The sequence below is a fragment of the Gossypium arboreum genome, chromosome 9 (genome assembly GCF_025698485.1).
Source record: "Gossypium arboreum isolate Shixiya-1 chromosome 9, ASM2569848v2, whole genome shotgun sequence".
In the NCBI taxonomy this organism is placed as follows: Eukaryota; Viridiplantae; Streptophyta; class Magnoliopsida; order Malvales; family Malvaceae; genus Gossypium; species Gossypium arboreum.
In genome coordinates, this window is record NC_069078.1 from 81,665,772 (window position 1) to 81,689,763 (window position 23,992).

The 23,992-nt window shown below is 31.9% G+C and overlaps 4 protein-coding genes across 8 annotated transcripts; 2 read left to right on the plus strand and 2 right to left on the minus strand.

Annotated features, from left to right (window-relative positions):
* Positions 1–980: 980 nt before the first annotated feature.
* LOC108456319 (NAC domain-containing protein 54-like) lies at positions 981–3,456 on the minus strand. Of its 2 annotated transcripts, none has more exons than XM_053019401.1 (3): positions 3,035–3,456; positions 2,451–2,728; positions 981–1,596 (listed from the first exon to the last, which is right to left on the minus strand). In XM_053019401.1, exons 1-3 carry the CDS (start codon positions 3,189–3,191, stop codon positions 1,315–1,317), a joined length of 717 nt encoding a protein of 238 aa, XP_052875361.1. In that variant the 5' UTR covers positions 3,192–3,456; the 3' UTR covers positions 981–1,314. The 2 variants fall into 2 exon arrangements, with proteins under 2 accessions (XP_052875361.1, XP_017610408.1); XM_017754919.2 differs by having other exon boundaries at positions 2,448–2,728; positions 3,035–3,454.
* Positions 3,457–11,838: 8,382 nt separating this feature from the next.
* LOC108456218 (short-chain dehydrogenase TIC 32 B, chloroplastic-like) lies at positions 11,839–14,873 on the plus strand. Of its 2 annotated transcripts, none has more exons than XM_017754813.2 (8): positions 11,839–12,228; positions 12,335–12,566; positions 12,654–12,733; positions 13,592–13,745; positions 13,843–13,921; positions 14,005–14,092; positions 14,253–14,299; positions 14,439–14,873. In XM_017754813.2, the coding sequence occupies exons 1-8, from the start codon at positions 12,015–12,017 to the stop codon at positions 14,619–14,621; spliced, it is 1,077 nt and encodes a 358-aa protein (XP_017610302.1). In that variant the 5' UTR covers positions 11,839–12,014; the 3' UTR covers positions 14,622–14,873. The 2 variants fall into 2 exon arrangements, with proteins under 2 accessions (XP_017610302.1, XP_052875232.1); XM_053019272.1 differs by having other exon boundaries at positions 11,841–12,228; positions 14,453–14,873.
* Positions 14,874–18,779: 3,906 nt separating this feature from the next.
* LOC108454369 (uncharacterized) lies at positions 18,780–19,674 on the plus strand. The gene is made up of 2 exons (XM_017752810.2): positions 18,780–19,088; positions 19,351–19,674. The coding sequence occupies exons 1-2, from the start codon at positions 18,903–18,905 to the stop codon at positions 19,510–19,512; spliced, it is 348 nt and encodes a 115-aa protein (XP_017608299.1). The 5' UTR covers positions 18,780–18,902; the 3' UTR covers positions 19,513–19,674.
* Positions 19,403–23,043, minus strand: LOC108454368 (kinetochore protein SPC25 homolog). 3 transcript variants are annotated; one of them, XM_017752809.2, is made up of 8 exons: positions 22,708–23,039; positions 22,559–22,624; positions 22,304–22,450; positions 21,493–21,603; positions 20,863–20,952; positions 20,663–20,785; positions 20,261–20,535; positions 19,403–20,174 (listed from the first exon to the last, which is right to left on the minus strand). In XM_017752809.2, the coding sequence occupies exons 1-7, from the start codon at positions 22,889–22,891 to the stop codon at positions 20,291–20,293; spliced, it is 966 nt and encodes a 321-aa protein (XP_017608298.1). In that variant the 5' UTR covers positions 22,892–23,039; the 3' UTR covers positions 19,403–20,174; positions 20,261–20,290. The 3 variants fall into 3 exon arrangements, with proteins under 3 accessions (XP_017608298.1, XP_017608296.1, XP_017608295.1); XM_017752807.2 differs by having other exon boundaries at positions 19,403–20,196; XM_017752806.2 differs by having other exon boundaries at positions 19,403–20,535; positions 22,708–23,043.
* Between the last annotated feature and the right edge of the window lie 949 nt (positions 23,044–23,992).

Sequence of the window (23,992 nt, forward strand, 5' to 3'; positions counted from 1 at the left end):
AAGTAGTCCAACAGGGTTTTGGCTTAAAAAGATGGTCTTGCCTTGATGGTGAAGGAGGGGGTATTTATAGGCAAGTTTAGTTACAAGTTATCCCCTAGCCTTAACACGTGCTCTTATAGGTTTTGTCTTAATATGCCCTTCAGGGGCTAAGATAGCCTACTAGCCAAATGGCGATTGGATTGATGAGTTTTGCAATCAAGCGACAATTAGACGTGAATGGACTTTAATAAATCTTACGTGTTGATCATACAAAAAGAGGGTCTGACACTTGTCCTAGCAAGATTAATAGAAGAGGTTCTGTATGTTAAGTATACTATACGTTAGCAAGGTACCACAATGAGCGAGGTTATATTAGGCATGGCAAGGAAACCTCTTTATAACAACAATATAAAAAGATTTACACAACTACATATGCTAATTGCTATGACCTACTTAATTATAAGAAAATGACACAAAAAATATTAGACATAATTAATTATTGTAGAAGATATCGAGAACCACCAAACCATGAATGTAACTCTCATAATTTATGGTGAAGATACGATGATTCAACAGTTGAATTCTACTAGGTAAGCTTTGGAGGCCATTCTGGAAGTAGTGTACCAACCGACCCACCAACACATTTAGAAGCTTGCTTTTCTGAATCTCATGTTTTTTCCCCGATGAGGCATGGGAAAAAAAACAAGAATTATAGCTAAAAAAACCTTTTTTTAAAGATCTACTACCAAAAAAATTGGATGTTGTATCAAATTTATTTAATTTTATCTCCAACTATTTCCTTTTATGATGAAAGTAAATGCATCCACGTAGCAAGTTGAATAACATTCAATATTAGTATTATACTTGTGTAAACATCAAACTGATCTGTAAATTAACTTAACCCAACCTAAGAATTGACATTTGTTTTATTAATAGTATTAATATTGATATTCGTAGATTCTTTCAATATACTGATATTCATAGATAAAGTGCAGCGGAAATTTAATTGGTGACGAAGAGAGTGCAAACTTCAATTACTCGTTATTATATATCCCAATAGAGAAGCTCCAAGTGATCACCATTTAAGACAAGGTGAAAGCAAAAACCCCTAGAGCCATCTCATACATTTGCTGCACCTAAGCAGCAACCAAACCCTCACAAAACATTACATCCAATCCAATCCAATTAGAGATGAAAAAAGTAATCTCCTACTGAGATTTTTCGTCAGATCTTACAAATATATTTTATAATGTTGCGTCTTATTTTAAGAAACTTAGCCAATTTACTTGTGTTATTCACCAATTTACTTGCCGTATCAACCAAGACCTTAAACCCTTAGTTTGTTAATGCAACGTTAGAAACATCATCTCCAGCCAAAGCAGTAGTGTTAGAAGAACACCATGGATCATCAGTGATAAACTGCATCCAAGAATCATCTTTATCTTCCTCTTCGATGAATGAAGAAGAGGAGGCTAAGGGAAGGTCTGGAGACATGGTTTCAGAATCATTGATAACAGATTGGGAGCATTCCATCACTAACATATTACACCGCCCTTGATCTTTTGTTTCCGAGCAGATGCCATTTTTCTTGAAAACACGACATAGTGCGTAAGAGTCCTGCCAGTATATTGCCATAATTTAGTTAGTTCATGCAGTTACTTCTAGGGATGTTTTGGAATAAAGAAGTGTATAGTAGCCGACACCTTGCGGTGTTAAAGCATATATGTGGACAGGCTTCAATGGTTTCTCTTTATCATAGATACTTTAGAATCTACAAGTTTAGATGAGAGAGGCGAAAAGTTTAAAGTTGAAACAATAATAGCTTGTTAGGTCTGATAGGATAATACTTTTGTCTTATTACGAAAGGCAAAGTGAAGGCAACTTTGAGAGATGTAATAAGAGACCCTAGCAAGCAAAGAATGTTCAGCACCCCTTTGATCCACATATTTATATGATAATAAAATAATAAAAAAATATTAATGGATAAAGCAAAAGCGTGTAATGCTCAAACTTCCCATGCAAGTCATGCATTTCCACGACGCAACATTTGATCAGTCCATTTCTTATTGGTCGATCTAATTATGGTTTTACTCATCTCAAATCATGTGCGACGCCTTTCTTTACCTTTTCTCTTTTCTGCTTTGATGTAAAGAGGAAAATATATATATATATATATATATAGGTCGTGAAAAACAAAGAAAATGAGAAAACACCGTATCTATTTCTTTTCAACTGAAAATTAACATGGCGATAAAAGAATAAAGCATTCCAAGTGATCAGTACATCCCGATCTGTGCTCATCGAAACATATATAACAGCAATAATTAAAAAAAAAAAAAAGGTCAAATGAGAATGTTATTAATGTTACCAGTTACGCATTGCATAGAGCTTAGACTTCAATGATTAATTAGTGAATGGAATGATTAGAAGGATGTATAAATTTGGTTAAAATTGTAAGATGCACAAACTACCTGAATTCCACAGTAGTCTTCGCTCTCCTTATCGTCAAGACGGTATTCATGCATTACCCAGTCAGTCCTAACTCCTTGAGGAGCACGGCCTTGGTAGTAAACCAGCGTCTTCTTCATCCCAATAGCTCGATTTTGGGAAGCAACTCTCCTGTCCTTCCCAGTTGATTTCCAGTATCCTGCCCTAGTCGCTCTGTTTGTCCTGAACCCATTCGGGTATTTCCGATCTCGGGGTCCAAAGAAGTACCACTCCGAGTCTCTACTCGGCAATATTGATTTCTCTGGCATTCGATGAACCAAATTTAATGAAAAATTCACTTTTTTTCATCATAATTCAAACAAGGGAAAATCAAATCATGTTTCAGAAATGTAAAACCAACTTCTATTAAAAACCAAAACTAGCACTGATTCATTGTTATACTGCCCAGACATCATCTGTGATACCATGGCAGCTGCATTGACCTATAGAAGATAGAGTAGCAGAAGAACAGGAAAAATAGAGCATTTCTATTCCCATCATACGTATATGAGATATATATATATATATATACAAAAAAGCAAATGCAAAGAGGTGAAGTAGAGGAGACCTGCTAACTCCCATGGTTCACATTTGTAGAGATCAACTTCGGGAATGATGTCGAGTTCAATTTCTTGGCCATTTATTTTCCTTTTTAGATAATAATTGACGAGCTCTTCATCAGTGGGATGAAATCTAAAACCAGGAGGTAATCCCACAGGTGCCATTTCCCTTTACCCTCTTCTTCAACCCAGTGTCCCACTACTCTTTCTTTGCAAATCCTTATCACTGCTACGATTTATCTTGTTATATAAAACGATTCTACGTCACAGCTCTTTTTTTTTTTTTTCCTTTCCCCACTTTTTTCTTTAACAGATTCTTGGACAAACGTTTCTCGCAAGCTGCTCTTAACATCTTTATATTTTTATTTTCCGATTCCGGTAATCATTGTCTTAGCCAAATATTAAAGAATCCACGAGTAACACTAATACGGGCCTTAATCATTAAAACTTTTAGTAACTAGGCTGCCATGGTGATCATCCGAGCAAATAATTTGGTAATGTCAATAGAAGGTAGTGTAAAAATATGTGATTTTATGTAGGTATAATGATATATTTGGTCATCTAATTTTATATTTTAGTTTTCTATTTAATTTTTTTTGTCTCTTTTAACATTTAAATTTGTATTGATTATCAAATTACCCCAAAATGAATGAAAAAATAAATGTTTGTTAACTTTACCAGTGTGACATACAAATAACGTACACTAATTCTTGGTATTTTTCATCCACTATGAAAAATATGACTCTTAACCGAAAACATCTAATTTGAATGTGAATGGTACTATTGATTAATTTACTTATACCTAAATTGAATTTGAAAAGTGCATATTTAAAATTTTAAACAAAAACTTGTAATGATATATAGAAGAAAATATCATATACAAATTCATTCACATGTAAATATTAATCAAGACCAAATAGATGTTATATATTTTTAATTATCTCTTAAATTTTAATTGCACCATAAATTTTAAAATAATATATTAAACTTGAAAAGTTTTAAGTAATTTTTATTTTAATAGTTTATAATATTTTTAAAATAAATTTTAATAACTTTTATATTTATCTTTTTATATTTTTAAGTTTTAGAATCAAAATGTAAAACTTTGAGAGTTATATTTGTTAATTTTTTTCAAATTAGGACTAAATTAACAAAATTTGTAAATATTGAGGTAAAATTTATTATTATACTAACATTCCATCTAATGAGCAAAGGTACTTTAATTATCGAGTGACTACAAATTGTAATTGATCTAATGGGAGTGACTGAAATAACAAAAATAATAATAATAAAGGGTGACAAGAACATCCTAAAACTTTGATCAAATCGATAATGACATCAAATTTTGTCTTTACTATTTTTGATGTGGCAATTGCTAAAAATGTAGCAAAACTTTTTAGTCTTAAAATTTACAAATTTTATTAATTTAGCTCATATTATTTAAAATTACATAAAATTTAAAAAAAATAATTTTTAAAAGTTAAAGTTTTCTAATATTTTCAAATAAAATTTTAAAAAATATATATTTTAAGAATTCAAAAATCATTTTAAAAATATAAGAAGTTCAAAAAATTCAACGTTAATAAAGCTCTATAAATTTTAGGCTGAAATTGATTTCAATTCCTCCATTAATTTTAGTCTAGAGTTTATGGAGCTTTAGCGAAAAAAGTTGAAGTTAAAGTGATAAAGTTACAATTAGGTAATATATGACTTCCTACATCTACGTTAGCTTGATATTTGCTGAGAAATAAAATGAAAAATGTAGTAGCCAATTTTGGCTCAGGCAAATAAACACAAATAAAATAGCCCAAATTAAAAGTCCATTTACAAACAAAGTTACCAACCCAATTACAGCCCAAAAAATTAAAACCCTAAAAGCCCAACTAGCCCACTATCCTAATTTTTTTTTAGCAACCAACCCTAGGTACCAAGACCTTCAGCCGCCGCATACCCCTCAGCCTTGGCCACCACGCCCCACGCATGCCCTCAGCCTTGGTCACCACGCTCCACGCGTCTGACACTCATATACCCTGCAAACACAAACAACAAGAAACAACAGCAACAACAAGAGAAATGGTAACTTTTTTTATTGTTATTGTAATCGGTTATAAAACTGAGAAAGAAATCAGTTTGTAAAGGGGGGAGGATTTTTGATATTTCAAAGGGGGAACCGATTGTAAATGGAGGGGGATTTTGAATACAAAAAATTGTATTTTTACAGGCACATCAGAAATCAAAAGCAAAAAAAAGGGTTGATTTTAAAAAAAAAATTAGGATAGTAGGCTAGTTGGGCTTTTAGGGTTTTAATTTTTTGAGCTGTAATTAGGTTGGTAACTTTGTTTGTAAATAAACTTTTAATTTAGACTATTTTATTTGTGTTTATTTGCCTGAGTCAAAATTGGCTACTAAAAAAAAACTTAGGAAATTTTTATATTATATTTTTGGGTGTATGGAATGTGGAAATGGTGATTTGAGGATATCCTTCATTCATTTTCTTTTCTCCCCACCGAACGAAAAGGAGAGAAAAAGAGTTAAAAGACCATCACGATTGCCGACCAAAATTTCATTAGGTAAGGGAGTTTTTTCCTAAATTTTTAGTTTAATTTGTAGATAATAATAATAAAAATAATAATAATAATGGATTGATGAACCCATATATTGAAATGAAAGATTAATGAGAATTGTGTATATTCACTATTGTTGCATGTTAAGAAACTAGAAAGTTGATTATAGATGTTAAATTATTAGAAGTTTGGATTATGGTAGATAGAAGCTTGAATTAGTGGATTAGCATGGGTAATTAAGGTTAATAATAAAAAGATAAAAAAGGGTTTTGCTTGATGTTATCTTCTTCATGCGATAAAAACAAGAAACAAAATGAAAGAAGTTTGTATGTGTTTGATGGAAAATCAAAGTTAAAAAATTATATTGGGCCCAATGAACAAAAAGACCAAATGAATGGTGGAGTAGTTGAGCCGGGTACTATAGCAAAAGCTGGGCCGCAGCAAAGACATGTTCTCTCACATTTTTGCTTAACATCATCTGTTTTTAGCTTTGCTGATGTTATTTATACTCTTGACTGAATATTGCGATTTTGTAACCAGACATTTTGGTTATAGTAGTGTTGTGAGTAGATCTTAAGTCTATGTCTACAAAGCTTTTTCACCTAAGTTATTGTAATTGATTTATGTTGATTGCGGATATGAAAACAACCTTAATTATTCTTCCCTACGTTTTTAGTAGGTTTAATTTCTTTTAAACTTTTTGTAATCAAATTGGTGGTTGAATAAGTTAAATTATCAATTCTTAGTCCCTCCAGTTCAAATAAAATAAGTTAATATTTTAAAATATATATATTAAAAATTATACAACTCGATCTTTAAACCCAATACTCTGAACTAATATATTGACCAATTTCTTATATGCACTCATTATAATCACTGGAATACTCCAACGAGTTGAATTAAAACAAAACAAATCGATAAAGTGAAGACATAAGAAAACAAAATATGGTTAGTATGTATCCATCTATCTTCACTCGCAGGGGGTAGTGGAAACCACTATAGAAGCTAAAATATGAAACAGTTATTAATTGGAATAAAACAAGATTTCATCATATTTCACATTTGAAGCTCAACTTTGGCCACATGCAAAAACATTACTTTTGTTGCCTTTGGGCTTTGTCCTATCTACCGACGGATCTTCCTTAGCAATAGGCAATAGCATAAATAATATCCACTCACACTATACATTTAAGGTGAATGGCAATTTCACTAAAAGGTAAATGGCAAACACATTATACTGCCTTCCCTCGCTTTTCAACTCATGATCTCAACTTGTCCTTAAAATAATTCAGCTAATAACATTACTGTCGGTAATGGGGTGGTATAAATGTCTATGGTCTTAATCAAGTTTCCTAATCTCTAATCATATTTTTTTCTTTAAACTAGGTTAACAGTGCTCAATTCTAATCTATCTTTGCTTATTGTTCTTAGATATGTTGTAAAAAATATTATTTCTTTTGGGTTAGATTTTTTGCATGAACCTAACGACAAGCAACCTTTTCTCGAAATCTTACGACACAAATCAAGGGCCCTCAAACAAAAAGGAAAAGCATGACAAACTATTCTTGTCTATTGTTTGACATAGACTATTATGGTAATAATTTTGAGAGGAATGATTAAAAGGTGGAAGACAAAGACTCGGTCGAGTCCCACTTTCCGGCCCCCGCCGTGATTGGCTCGTGTGGTCGAACAGCCAGCTGCACTCTCGCTAATTGCAAACAGCACGTGGGGTGCGGGGCTTACCGCTCATGCAAACCATCAATATAAAGGCTTTTTTTTTAAAAAAACAAACGCTTATTTTCGTTGATGTAAAAATAGTTAAATATAACTTTTTTATTTCAGATTTTCAATAAATTTAGAGTCGAATTAGATTAGATCCCTAAATAAAAAATAAAAATCTCTACTTGAATTGAAAATTTTACTTAAAGGACATTTAACTCCTTACTTTTTGACCCATCAATTTTACTGATATAAGCAAAATTTGAGCAATTTTAGGTTTTATTGGCAATTCCAGTCTTCTTTTTTCTGTTACCTTTATTGAAAGCATCAATTCAGGTAGGAGAACTTGGTTAATGAAGGGAGACAGAGTTGTTACCCTAGCTTTTAGCTAGGTCCTTAAAGGTCTCCAGCACAATTTGGTGGTTTTTCTTAGGTTTTTATTTTTCCTTTCTTGTTTTCCTAAAAAAGTTTACATCTTAATTTAATAATTCTTTCTGGATTTGTTGAGATTTATTATTATGATTACCAAAAGGAAGATGAGGTTAGTTTATTTGGTTAGGCGTGGCTTAATTAATTGCATTTGCTTAAGGTCTCAAACATCTCATTTACTCTAATTTGGTGGAGTTCAATGCCACATCAATAATTTTATAACTTATAAAGCCTACAAATATGTTTAGGGTATGTAATTAGATGACACAAAATAATTCAACGGATTTATAGCCATAGTAATTATATAAATACATAATTTAAATTTTAAAAATGTCGTATAACTAATAGAGTATAATTGGACCATAATTAACTATATTATGCTTACTAGCATAAATTGTAATTATATAAATACATAATTTTTTTAAAAAATATTAGTTATTATAAAATTATCAATAATACTTAAAAATATTCTCTAAAACAAGTAACAAAATCTAAAATCAAACTATCGTATATAATAAGTTAGTATCCTTGAAAATTCATCTAATCACCCCACATTTTATATATATTAGGTTATTCTCTCTCTAACAATAAGTATAACCTTCTTGTTATCATTGATTGGCCCTTGACCAAGTATATATAACTACTTAAATTCTATGTATTTTAGTTAAATTTACAATAATAGTTTATAATAAATACTATGTAATTTAGTTAATTATTTAGTAGGTCAAAATGTATAAAAAATTATCTCTCATCCATAAAATTTTCATATTATTTAAATGAGATTAGTAAAATAACGTATGATTATATTTTTAAAAATAAAATATATATCCTAAAATTTTATTGTATAAAAATAATTTTTGAGTGAACACATTTGGGAAATCATAGTATAATTGGATGTGAGTGTAACTAATTGTCCAATTCTCTCCCCTATGAATTGAAGAATGCAACTCAATTTAGTGAGACTCACTAATTACAATGATGACAAGTACTCGTTATTTATATATTTTAGTCCCTTCTCGCTTTTTTTTTTTTTATTGATCTTCTAGTAAAATGATAGTTTAGTTTGCATAAATCCTGTCATATTTGCATTTCTTGTATTTTTTAGTTATCTTAGTTTACATTTTATATAATTTTAGTATTTAGTAATTAAATAAATGTTTTGTGGTTTAAATTAGATCAATGTGAGCTTGAGGTACGAATTCAAGTGTGAACGAAGAGAAAGGACAGAGCAAAAACAAACAAAACGCAAAGAGAAAAAGGACATAAAGGTTGGTCAAGAAGTTGCAACCCTTTGATTTAAGGGTTGCAGCTCATGGTTAGGAAGTTGCGGCACCCAGTTGGCAAGCCACTGTGCATAGTCCGACTTGATTCCTTTCATTTCTTGATATCCAAGCATGATTAGAAGCGCTAATTAGGTCACTCAAACACCTATAAATAAGATACTTTTGCACAAACTTCAAAATCTTTGATCTTATTTTTATTTTCATATACTTTTGCATTTTCGTTGTTCCATGAGTTGCTAGCCTCTTTTTCTAGTCAAAGGGATTTCGATGTTTTAATTCTACAAGTTTTGAAGATCTAATTTATTCTTAATATTTTATTATTCTTTAGTATTTGTAAACCTTCTATTTTAATTACAAATATTTAAGTTTGTTAAATATATGGCCCATATTTGATAGTTTGGAATATTTGTTTTGTCAATTAGAATTTAATTGTTTGATTAGTTTTAATATTTGTAGCGAATAACATGGTTGTGCATGTCGAAGTATGTAATTCATTATTATATGGATATGTAATCTAGTCTGAATAAACTTGGTTTATCTGTTTAGTGGCTAGAATTAAGATCCTTTTTTATTCTTAATACTATTGGTAAATTAAATCGTAGGCGTGAAGGGGAATAATTAATGACATTTATCTTGATTATTGAGAAGGTAAAAAGAGATTAGTTGTTAGGCATTTGTCGTTAATTATAACAAATTTATCACAAAATATTAAAATTTATATCTTTACATTGATGATCAACCAATCAAAAGTGGGATTTTATCTTTGATTAGACTTTATTTATTTATTTAAATATTAAAATTGATTGGAATAGTGATTAAATCAATTAGAATAATTGAAATGGTACCTATTCTAAAAACATTAAAAATTCATGACTACATCATAGAGGAATCCAAACTTGATATCTTCCCCAGATTTGGGCTCAACCACTAATGACTTTCTGATGCGTCCATGGTATAATCTCCCATTAAACAGCTACAACCAAATCGCATAAACAAAATATTAAAATAAAGCTGACTCTTTGGTGCGTGACCATTATGGTTATATATACAATACCATAAATGTTTAGTTGTAGTATCTGTTGTCTCAATTTGTCACTTTTAGCATTTGGTCATAAAAGGCGCATGTGCGCACCTTTCCCCTTAACAGACAAAACAAATGATATAGACAGACAGGACATGGACGTGAGGAGGTATCTTAGAGACATTGTCAGAGAGATGGATCGGCAATACTGTCAACTTGTCAAAGACAAGACAAGAAAGTTGCTCATTTCTGTTATGGAGCTTTCCATTCTCTTCCCGACTACAGACCAATATCAAATCAACACGATCCAATTATCAACTAACCTTATATATATGGTGTATAGTACATACTATAATTTTGAATTATTTATATATAAGGAGGAAGCCTGGCGTCCTAGAATCCGCAGCAGTAAAACAAGATCGATGCCCTTTCGTTTGGCTTCCGTGTTTTTCGGGCGGGGATAATGGGCAAGAACAAAGAATCTAAACATGCCTTTGAATTTGATTGCAGCCAAGCGTGCATATTTTTCAACCATGGGCAGCGCAATCAAATGTTTTTCTTTTTGTCTGGTCCCTTTCCCCTTTTAATACTTGTTTTGGGCATGGCATGTGTGTGTAAGAATGAAGCCAAGGAATGGAATGTGAAGCAACCAAGATAAGTGCTTCTCAAACGAGTTGCACTGTAATGGGTGGTGTCTGCAGGTTGGGAAACCAATGGGACCCTTTGGCTTTGCCATGTTACAAATTCCATCGTTGAGGAGTCAACTTCATTGCTCTCTTTTACTCCTTCAACTGCCCAACATCCCCCATCATTTCTCAAAGTGAAGGATAGTAATTTTGCCTATTGGAGACCAAAAGGAGACACGGGAGAGAAAAAGGTCACCACTTTTGTCTGAAATTTAATCTACTTTTCCCCCTTTTTGTTGGTGGTAAAACGTAGAAATGCGTTACTGCTGTCCAAAAATTATTACTTGGTATCGATTGAATATTTTCTGTGCACATGTGAGTCTGAAACTTTAATCAATTCCATCAAAACCTGTAGCTTTTAAAATGGGGTTCTGTTCTCATGGTAATAAACCAGGATTTAGCATTAACCTTTCAGCGTTGGAATCATATATAATATGATCCTCTGAAACTTATACAGCTAATTCTTATTACAATATAACTGTACGTACCAATATTATATTCTCAAATAAGAGATATTCATGCTTTTTATTTGTTTAATACAAACCCTTAATTACTAAGAGAGAGCTCAAAGAGTAAAAAAAGAAAAGATTGATAAGACTTGTCGAGTACATTAAAAAGGACACTGGATTTGGATTGGCAATGCTTAGAATTATCCTTATTACCTGTGGAAGGGAACATACGTGTTCAATTGGCTCGACCTATACTTGCCTTTATCTCAAAATTAGTGAGCCCAAAGCCAACAAAACGCTCGACAATACAAAAACAATCACCCACCTAGGCCAGAGAAACAACCTCGAAAAGTTGCTTTTCTAGTAGTAAAGTTGAGTCATTGTTAAGGGATATGGCTTCTTTGTTTTCCACTTATGCTCTTCTTCCCTTTGGTTTTTTTCTGTCACATTAATTAACTTAATAATTAAATGAAGTATTTTAATCAGCCGGGTGAATCTCGTGTTTAAAGAACAAATATATTTTAATTTCAGAAAAATCCATGATTTTCTGACTTAATGGGTAGATTATGATCTTATTAGATATCCCAACAACTCAAATTAAAAAAATTAAAGAAAAAAAATTCGTAAGTCAAAGTTTGGTATGTCATCACTAGGTTTTCTAGACCTCATAACATAAGCCATAGCAAAGTTGACCAATACAAAACCAATCATTAATCCAATGAAAAACTTGAGGAAACTTTCACAAATCAACGTTGTTTAATTGTGGAGAGTAGAAAGTTAGTGTAGTGGGTGAAGTGGGAAAGAAAGTCCTTAAGGGTTGGGTTGTGTATACAAACTATGTGTAGTATATATATGTTGGTTGTAGCTATTGTGTTGCCTTGTTGCTTTGAGATTCTGAGCTTAAATTGTGGCACCCTCATGAAGGAAACACTGAGGTACTTAGCAGGCATTGTAGGCCCCAGTGGTTATGGCTCTAAATCAACAGCTGAACAGGTTGCAAACAGTTGTTCTTACTTGGTCGACTCTCAACGTCTAACGGCTATTATCACTGGTTAGTACTGTTAAAAAGAAAAGAAAAAACCAATGAATTGAACTCTTTTGTTGTAATGTTATGTTTTTGTACAATAATAAATCGAAGAAGATGGGTTGTGTTGAAGGAGCGACGTCGGGCATCGGAGAAGAGACAGCCCGAGCGGTGGCGAAGAGAGGAGTGAGAGTGGTGATACCAGCGAGGGACATAAAGAAGGCAGCTGAATTGAAGGAGAGAATTCGCAAGGATAATCCAAATGCAGAGGTTATATTATGCGAGATTGATCTTAGTTCTTTGGCTTCAGTGAAGAGATTCTGCAATGAGTTCCTGGCTCTAGGGCTGCCCCTTAACATCCTCATGTCCGTACATTACATCCTTCAAAATTCCTTACTATCAATTTATTTCCAACAATTTATTGACTATCATGTAAGATGATGATTTTGCAGAAACAATGCTGGGATATTCTCTCAGAAATTGGAGTTTTCGGAGGACAAATTTGAGATGACATTTGCAACAAATTACCTTGGTAAAGTATTCTTTCATTTAATTTATCATTTACATCAACTCAATTTATTTTTCTATAAAAGCAATGTTTTAAATAACTATTACTATTATTTTTTTATTCCACCCATACAATAAATGTGATATAATATTTTAGTATATAGATTTGTATTTAATGCACTGTAGCATATAATTAATATTAAATTTCTTTTTATCTTAAAATGGTTTAAAACCTAAATTAATTAACCTTGTAACCAACTAACATTACATAATTAACTATCATTAGTAGATTTGGGGTCTCCTTCAAATCCGGGCCAATTCTCTCAGGTTGAAGATTTTCTCTTGCCCCCCAACACCCACATAATTTCTGGCCCACTCCTTAATCCATGGGATTTCTTTTATTTGTAAAATTTTGTTCAATGAATTGTCGATTTCTTAATTTGATTGATATGGTATTATTATTAATGTAAAATGATATGAATTTGAGTATGTTGAAGTGTATTATTCTCTTATTTATAAGTTATTATGTTATTTTTTATACAGCAATTTTAAATTATTTTTATTCCACTTATTGATTTACAATCTTTTATCACATTTTATATTTCTTTGAATTAATTTTTTTATATGACTAAAGGATATTTGTCATTTTGCTTATCTTTGTGAGATTTAAAATCCCCATTGACTATGGATTAGAAATTTTGTTCTTTATTGATCACATGTTTAGTGTATGATTTTTATTTATTTATTAAAACAGCCATTGAAGAATTAAGATTGTATAGATAGAAACATGTGTGAATGAAATGAAATGAGATAATAGCATCAAATCACATTGTTCATCAACATAACATTGAATTAATGTTTGATGTAAATTTGGTAATGGCAGGACATTATTTATTGACAGAAATGTTGATACAAAAGATGATAGAAACAGCAGAGCAGACAGGCATCCAAGGAAGAATCATAAACCTTTCTTCTGTAATTCACAGCTGGGTTGGAAGAGACTGTTTCCACTTCAACCAAATGCTCCACCCTATCAAGTACTTCAATCTAACCACATGAAAACATCTCTACATTAAAACTTTTATTTAATGCAGTATTAATACTTCCTATATATTGCTGGTGTTGCACTTGCAGCTATAATGGCACACGTGCTTATGCTCAATCCAAACTAGCAACCATTTTGCATGCCAAAGAAATAGCCAAACAGCTCAAGGTCACTCTTTAATCTCTCTATTATCCTATCTTTGGAACACCATTCTTGATTTCATTTTTGTACTTAATTTACAAAATTTGCAGGCCAAAAATGCAAATGTAACTATTAATGCCGTACACCCAGGAATCGTAAAGACCGGAATTTTCAGAGCGCATAAGGGCTTTATTACAGGCAAGAATCTCCACATTCCTGTAATCCAAGTTTTTGTTTTCTCCTTCTCCATTTGATTTTGATAAAACTTTTCTTCATTTACAAATACAAAGAGTTGCTGTCTGGAAATAGAGAAAATAGAACACATTAACCTGATTTCTGTTAATCTCTAAATATACAGATTCTATTTTTTTCATTGCTTCCAAGTTGCTCAAGTCTATATCTCAGGTTTGTCTTTCTCTATATCTTACAGTCTGCTTTATGATGCCAAACTAAAAAAGAAGAAGAAGAAGAGGTTTTTCATCATTTATTTCTTTTGCATTTAAACTGCGTATTTGTGTCATATATATAATGGGAAACAAAACAGGGTGCATCCACTAGCTGCTATGTAGCACTGAGCCCACAAGTAGAAGGGATGAGCGGGAAATACTTTGTAGACTGCAATGAGAGCAACTGCTCAGTCTTAGCCAATGACGAATCGGAGGCACGAAGGCTTTGGAGGCAGACCCGAGCTTTGATCCGTCGACGTTTGTATCAAACACCTTGTTAGATTCGCCAAAATCCTCAAGTTGTACATAAATGTTGATGATGCAAGAATTGTCCGACTGTGCTTATTATGAGTTACTATCTGTTTCAAAGGTGAATACCATCACAATGTTGTCTGGAGGAAGGTGGTATTTCATATTTGTCATATATAATTTCCACCAACAATAAATATTTCTAAGCATTATCACTTGTAAATGCAGAATATATTTTACAGGATTATTTATCTATTACATAATAAAGAGTACTTTTCAATTAAGCCTTATTTACCCAATTATACGAATTACATTGCATTATCGGAGCTTTTCAATTATTTACCCTTATTTACATTGTACCATTTTAAGTTTTGGAGTTGTTGTGAATACGTAAAATAAGATTCACAAATAATAGACAATTATTTACACTTCGACCTTGTTTAAAGATAATTTTCAAATTTTAATAATAAATTCTTTATTCTATTTGAGAAAAAAAAATAATTACAAAATTAATTATAGATAAAAATTTATAAACAAAAACAAAACTCTTCTTGGTTTTTTGCTCATAATGTATTACAATAGTATTGGGGTATTGGGATTGTACGGTATTAGGGTTGTTGTGTGAGACCATTTTGAGAATGTTGTCAGTGGTTGTTTGGACCTAGTGACCACCTCATCCATCAATCCTGACTATTTGTGTGGCATGTTTGAGGGCTAAAGATAGAGGATGACGTGAAGTTATTTTCGAATTCGATTGCCTAAATGTTATTGCACGCCTCAACTCACCCGATTTGTATATATCAAATCGTATTTTAGTGTATCACCTTGGGTTTATTAATATTTTAAATATTTTTAAATATATTTATAATTTAATTTTATTTTTTAATAATTTATATATTATATATACATGTAAATATATCCCCATAACAACTTATAAAAGTATTTATATGTAATTATATGTTTTAAAATTATTAATTAAGTTGATTAAATTAATTTATTAATTATATTTAATTTTAAATGTATTTATTAAAAATTAAAATGTTTAAGATAAAAAAATTAAAAGTTAAGTTTAAAGTTTTAAAATTTTATACCAATTGATATAGGTTCGCATTAATAAAAATTGCTATTGGCCAAAACAAACCTAAGCACACCCAAACAGTAAAAAAGCACTAAAATCTTGATTGAGATAGAATCTATACTACTTGGTATTAGTGGTGGGTTGAAACGGTACATCCCAACAGGTATAGCCAACATCGATACGACATTGATTACCATGATTTATTCTCCTTTGTTCTTAGAAAGGATAACAAGGTTATTTGAAAGAATCATCCATTCAACCTTCAATTTAACTTTTGTTTTTTGAAACAAAGATATCCTCTATGATCATTTTACGGTTCGATTTGTAGAGACTAATTCTTTTGAGATTCATAGCTACTCTTCCTAACAATTTCATTTCCAATGTTTAAACTTGAATTCACCACTTAAAAAGTGCAATAACATTTATTCCATACAATTTTTGTAAATCCTAGCTCTATCTCAATGAAATTTCCACTTTCTAAAAAAACATGTAGAGATAAACTTTTTTGCATAACAACTAATAGCACAAATTAAGCAAAGCACGGGTGTAAAACCCACCAACCAACTAGTAAGAAAATAAAATAAGGATCAAATATGTACCAGCCAATTATATTATTACGAACTTTAAGAATTTAATGAAGTTCACGAAGAAAGCAAATATAATAATTGACAAACTTAGATATTTGGATCTCTGATATACACACTTCCTAATTACCCTAGTAAAAGAATATATAAACCTAGATCCCTTAAGTTAAAATGAATGATTTTGCCAATCATCTAGACAATTGGAATTGTAAAATGGTATTATACAATCAAAATATTAACACTTAACACTGCTATAAGCTTTTAGAAATCATCAGCTCGACCTATCAGGTTAGTGGCACAATTTGGTATGATCAAGCACTTCAATCTGGTCTACCTAAGGTCCACAAAATTTGTGAGTGGTTTTTATGCCTTGCGTGTGAACTGCAGAACAGGCTGGTAATACATGAAATATCAGCTGCTGAAAAATGATGATACATTAGATGCCCCCAAGCACCTTAATTTCTTTACCTGCCTTATTTTCCAATATCTTGAGTTAGAAATGTTCTTTATCATATAGTTTACATGTAGGAAAAAGAATAACTACGCCGTCATGCGTACAAAAGCCTAGCCCCATGATCCTACAGATTCCTTTTTAATCTACATAATTTATGAACTTGCCCCTTTGCTAAAGGAGGTGTCGAAACCATTTTTTTGAGATAAAGAGAATCGATTTTGTTTGAAAATAGAAATAAAAATTGGGAGTCGCCACCGATCTTTATTGGGTGCGATCGGATCACCCTTGTTTTAATAAAACATTTTAGTTTACTAAAACGACATTTTGGTCTACGAAATTTGAGAAAACGGGTTCGGGAGTCGGTTACGTACAAGGAAGGATTAACACCCTCGTAACGCCCAAAATTGGTACCTAATTGATTAATTAATATCTTAATATCGAAAATGGATAATCGGGAATGGATTTAAAATACGATCTTTTCTATAAAGTTTTTAAATTAGCTCAAAACAATTTGTTTAAAGATTTCCTTATCTCAAGATATCGGAGTATCACATCCCGTAAGTTAGGACACAATACCATGAATTCCCGAGTACAAGGTTGTCTTTTAATTTAAATGAGAGTTTCGTGTGTTTTAAAACTCGAAAAGGATATTTAGCTATTTAGAAATAACGAGAAAATCGAAACCCCGTAAGTTAGGGCACAATTCCTCGATATCTCAAAATGCATAACATTGCCTTATTTGGAAAATTTCATTCTTGAATTGTAGCGAATGCAATATTTAAACAACAAGTGTTATTTATTTAGGTTAAAATAAGGTAACTTATTGGATAAATACATTGGGGTTTAATTCGAGGCAATGATATGGAATGAAGTATAGTGCGACATGGAACAATTATTCATGCATAAAATATTCTACAAGCGTATGGCAATAATATAAATACGAGTAAGCAAATTTACATACATGCAATAGCAATAGTTTCACAACATACATTATTTACATGCTGGAATTAGCTATGGAAGAACAGTAAGGACATATATAATAATCTAAAAGGTGTGGAATCAATCGAAATAAATAAAACGTATGAACCATTTGAAAAAGATAGCAAATAAGCTTAAAATAAATAATAGTAAAGAATGAATTTCTAAAACCAATAATGCATAAAACCATTTTTTAATATATATATATATAAATTTTATAACAAATAATATAGACGTAAGTACATAAAGTTTAAAATGGGTAATACAAAAAGCTTATAATAAATAATACATATAATACTAGAAATAAATAAATAGAATAAAGAAATAAAAAGGGTTCAAGATAACGAAATAATTTTAAATAAATAGTACATGCAACGATTTAAAAATAAAATGGTACCCTAGAGTAAAAACGTAGCAAGTTATAATAACTAATATGAACAAGGATCTTGCAAAATAGTATAAAGGACCCAAGATGATCAAAAAGGATTTAAAACAAGATGTGAAAGATTTAAGAATGAATATGCAAAATAATGGAATATAAAAAGAACAAATAGTCTAATAAGAATGAAAATAAAATATGTAATATATGTATGCACGAAAATAATTAATATGTAAAATTTAAAATAAATAAATATAAAACAATTCATTAAATAAAAAAGACAAATGTACAAATCAGTACCAAGTTTGAAACTAAATAAAATAATATCTAAATAAATTGCAAATGGGATATATAATAAAATATAATGAAGCAGTTTGAAATAAAAAGGGGAAATGATTAAATTAAAATCAAAATGAAAGAAAAGGTACAAATTATAACAGAGAAGTGCCATGGACTATATCAAAACACATTCAAAGTTGTGAGGACGAAATGGGACATTATCCCAAACCCCAAATGTGCTGCGTTTCACCAATCCAGGTCGGGGACCAAATCAATAATGAAGTAAAATAATTGGGCGCTATTTGAAAAAAAAAAAGCAAATCAGGATCAAATCAAGGGCTAGGAAAGGAAGAGGGACCAAAGTGGGAAATTTCCCATTCAAGGGAGACACACGGACTCCTCTTACCCAAAACATTGCCGTTTTATTGCCTGATAAAAAAGGTCCTAATTTCATCTGTTCATTTTTAGCCCCAATATCCCCTTTTATTTTAAAAACAGAAAACGTTCCTTCTCCATCTCTCCCTCATTTTCTTCTCCTCTTAGCCTCCCCCATGGCCGGACATGGGTTCATCGGAAGGTGACTACACGTTCGCTCCGCGAACGGCGACCGATATCACTCGAGGTGGGCTTCCCTTGTTTCTTCTCCGAACGGAGGTCGAAGACAGAGCCTTTGCGGCCCACCACAACGGAAGAGAAGAGGAAAGGACCCGGTCGGTTCGTCGGAGCACCCCAAACAGTGAATCGGAGGTACCCTTTACTACTTTTCCTTTATTCTTGTTTCGTAAACGAAGAAATATATAAAAAAACAAAGAAAATCGAAGATTGAAACATCCAAAAAATATTCACCTTTAGAAAACTCTATTCCTTTTTTTGATTTTAGTGTGCGTGAAAAAAACTACAAGGAGAGATGTGGCTTTTAAAGCCGAAAAATACAAGATTCGTTTTTTGTGTTTTTATTCCATGTTGTTTGCTAATTTTTCTTCTTCGTTTCTTGTGTTTCGCGTGCTAGTTTCATCTTGCAGGTGTTAGACGCGTGGAAGGCCGGTGGTTGGTGCCCCAGGCGGTGGTGGTGGTGCGCGTGATGGCCAAGGGCAGAGGGGAGTGGCGGCTGAAATATTGGTGGCTAGGTTTTTTTGCTGCTGAAAAATGTTTAGTTTGGTGGGCTAGGTAGGCTTTAGGGTTTTGTATTATTTGAGTCATTTAATTTTGGGTTTGAACTATTCAATGTGGAAATTGGGCCTGTTGTTTTTTTTTTTTGTAAAATGGACTTTGTTTTGGGACTTTTATATTTTGGAATTAATTTGAGTTTTTATTTTTTGTTGGCCAGGCCAAATTTGGCTATAACAGGTAGTTAGGGAGCCTAGGTTTTGTAACGAAATCTAAAAAAACAAAAAAGGGAAAACTCACTTCATCAATAAATAATACCCATATCCAGCCCAGATGATGAATGAAAACCAATGGATAAACATATTACTTCAAGACAGAAGTTCCTTGAAAACAATATGTAAGACACACTTTCAACCGTAAAGCATGAGAAATCTTGTAGGAAAGAAAAGCAAGGAAAACCAAGCCAAGTTTGACAGTCCATACTCTAGACCTCAAACTCCATCCAGCCACATCCAACGTACCACAATCTCCATACATTGACAAATTTTAGAGCATCGAAGGTGTTATGGAAAAAATTTGCTGTTTTGTTGGCAATGCACCAAACCTTTGAACTTTTTTCCCAGGTTTCTTGCAAGTAGGAAACCTGGCTATCCAAATCCTTCCCCTTTGGCAACTATACCCAGACATATTCTTCAAAGAAAACAACACTAGATCTGTTCTCATAACCTGGTGCCAAACAGATACAAAGCTATGTGCTACAGTCAGCAAAAAGTAAAAACGAGGCAGACAATATGGAAGTTAGGAAATAATACCACAAGCAGAGGAGGCCGACAATAAATTATCTAATTTGGCTTCTTGGAATATCTGTTGAATCTTCCATCATAAAGTTTATTTTCAGTTGCCTTGGACGTAGATTTACTTCTATAGTTGACTTCCTCGACTTGCCTATTTACTTCTTGAAGTGGCACGCGATGCTTATTTTTCTTCGTGGAAGATTCACTTATATCAGTTGAAACTGACAAAGCTGGACAAGACATAGAGATCACAGAAGAGCCCTGACGAAAACTTGTTGATTGAGGCTGCAATCCTGATGAATCATAAATTATGGGAGAATTTTATTAAGATTCAACAAAAAAGGAACTATCCCCTTGAATTGAGCAGTGTCATATTTAAGCATCCAGCATGCAGAATAAAATAGAACAACAAAATCATACCAAGAGCTGCCGCTTCTTGAAACTTTTCTCTCATGATTCTAACAAATTTGAATAAGCCATTTGTTCTGTTCAACTCATTAATCAACTCTCCGATGCCATTCAAGGGTGGATCGCAATCCAACACTTAAGATCATGAGAAGAAAAGAAATAAATAATAATACCCGTTCAGAATATAGCCACCACATAAGGATATTACTTACAGGAGTAGGCATCATTTGCATGTCGAATGGTCAAAGAATATTCTTGCTTTGGATTTTCTATATTCATATCATTGAATGTGAACTTCACTCCTAGAAAAAAATTAAAACGGCCAGTCACAATAACAACAGAGGAATCAAAGGGAATCTAAGAGAAATTAGTACCCTACCAATGGAGGTATTATTCTTGTTCTGGTACTAGTAAGTACAATTACCAATTTGTTTTGGTTTACTGTATCAGATTTATCAATATTTTATATATATATATTTATAGTCTAATTTCTAGTGTCTTAATAAAATTTTATATATATATTTTATGCAAATATAAAATATAAAATAATTAATTTGGTCAATAACTTAATTTAATAATTATATATATTTTAAATATAATTATAAAAATAAATAAAAATGGTTTAAAATATCAAAATCATGTATCAATTAGAACTGCGGCCTGAAAGGTATATGTAAATATCGGTCCAAATGGACCGAAACACAATAAAATTTTGTTTAAAACAAAATTTATACTAATTCGTCCTGGTTAAGACTAAAACCTACATGTCCGCCGGTATTAGTACTGGGACGATACCGAAAACCATGATTTTATATGTCAAGCAACAAAACTACCTCCCTTACCATGACCACCTTCGATCTGAAAACCAAGAACCCGATTGTACCATGAAATAGCTTCATGGATTTCACCATTTTCTTTGATTTCATGCCTCACCTTCTCAAATTTAGCCAAAGCTGTGGGTAATACCATAGAGAGAGAGAGAGAAAGAAAGCACAAAATAAGCAGTAAATTCGGAGAGTTGTTGCAATATATAGGTTATGGTAATAATTAAACAAATTTACAAGCAATTTAAAAGGACAACATCATTAATCTATTTATTCCAGTAAATTATAGCACAAGCAATACGTTTTCTGGTAATTGCTCTCTGCGGAGCAGGTTAATTGGACTATCTAAAGTGCATGATGATCCAAAATAACTGCATTAGCAGAGCTCCTCATACCACAATTATTCCTTGACACTCATAGGTTGTACAGATTCAGACTACCAATAATTGCATAAGAAATCAGAGGCAAAAGAATCAAGACAATAAAATTGTACAAATACAGACTTCAGCAAAGAAGGGAGGGAAGAAAGCAGGTTCATCAACGAATGGAAACTTAGTAGTACGATAGCAATGCCAATATATCCACAGCAGCCTAAAGACCATGTGTCTTCACCAAGATCACAATGCATGATATGCATTATCCATTATAAAAGAACCCCCCCCCCCCAAAAAAAAAAATAATATTCTCATAGCTATAGTCCCACATAACTAGCATAAAAGAATAACAATGACAAAGTGCGTCATGATAGCTCTATAATTAGAATGTGAAATGCAAAACTATAGTTTTTGAACCATAAACATTAAACCATCGTACAAGAGTATACAATTACCTAGAGATTCTTGAGATATAATTGATTCGTACTCATCCCTCCTAGCTTTTTGTACTTGGACGGTTCTTTTAAATTCTTCTACTCTAGCTTTTATAGCAGATATTGAGTCCCTCGTAGCCATCTGCTTTGCCTCTTTACGGGTCTTCGCTATACAGCAACATGTTGAAAAAACATTTATAAACCATTTAAAAACCACCATTACTTCCGCTAAATTCAAATCCGAGAAACAAGGTGAAAATAGAAAAGCAATGATACCTGCTAAAACTTTGACAAGCTCATCTTCGGCTTCCCTTAAATTAGTTTTCAATTTTGCGAGTTTAACTGTGACATAGCATAACAAGACAATCCCCAATATTCAGATAAAAAGAAGAAACCATAAAACCAGAAGAAGTTAGATTAATGACCATGAGCTTGAGCAGCATCCTGCGCCAGGGCCTTGATGAAATGAAGAGAAGTGGGAAACAAGGCCGTAAAAGAATCTAGGTTCTGCTGATGGACCCGAACCTCTCTGTCGCAGATGGATCTCAGGGACTCCATTTTCGTCTTCGGAGATTGCGCTGTTTCGATCTCCATTTGCGAGAGGAGCATTTGATTTGAATGAAAGAAAAGGGGATCGATATTAGTTTTAGCCCGCCAATTTCTTTTTCCTTTATTTATTTATTTTATCTTGCTTGCTTTATCAATTGTTTTTTTTTTTTCGCCTTTTTTGAAAGAGCCTTATCAATTGTTATACAGATGATTTAGCGACAAATTGATCAGTATGACTGAAAATATTCGTACTACGCCTTTGAGACAAGGACACGTGGTTCTTCAAATATTTTATTTAGCTATAGATTTTTTTATCAAAATAATTGCATTCTCTTGTAATTATAACAAATTTTAATTTTCTGAATGTGTTTAGTTGATAGGATCTGATCATATCATAATTTTTTATATTATATTTAGTAGTACAAATATGTTATGTTATTTTAATTTAAAAAGTACATGATAATACAATTATTAATAAAATAACAAAAAATAAAAATAAACATTATATGTAATTTTATTTAATTATTTTAGTGTACCATAATTGTTGAGTTGTTCCTCTTTAATATTTACCATAGGCTCTTTATCATTATATGTCGGTCCTTAATTGAGTTTATCATCATCCAATTCATATTATTAATATTATCAAGATCTCTTTCTTTTATATATTCTTCAAGTATGGATATTTTAATTTTACATATGAATGAATTTATGAAGTATGCAATATGCTATTACGATCCAACTTTTTGATGTTATAATAAGGTGGTGTTGTTGACATGTAATATATTTTTTAGAACAATAAATATCCTCTCAACCGTATTTAAAATTATTGAATACCTCAAATTAAACAGTTTGTGAGCTATTTTTGATGCTCGTGCCTGGCTCCATTACCTCACAATATAGTGCGAGAAAATAAATTGTATTTGTATAATTAGCATCTGCTATATAATATTTAGGTTCACGGTGCTAATATGTCGTAATTTGATATGTCGAATTAGGCTTATTATGTCACTTAACAAGTTTGTTCTTAAGTAATTTAAGGGATATTTTATTAGTTTAGCTCAATTTGGATTTCCAATTTAATAAGTATAAATACCTCTTTTTATTCATTTTTTAGATCCAAATTGACTAATTGTGTCATTAAGAATCCTAACGTCTGATTGA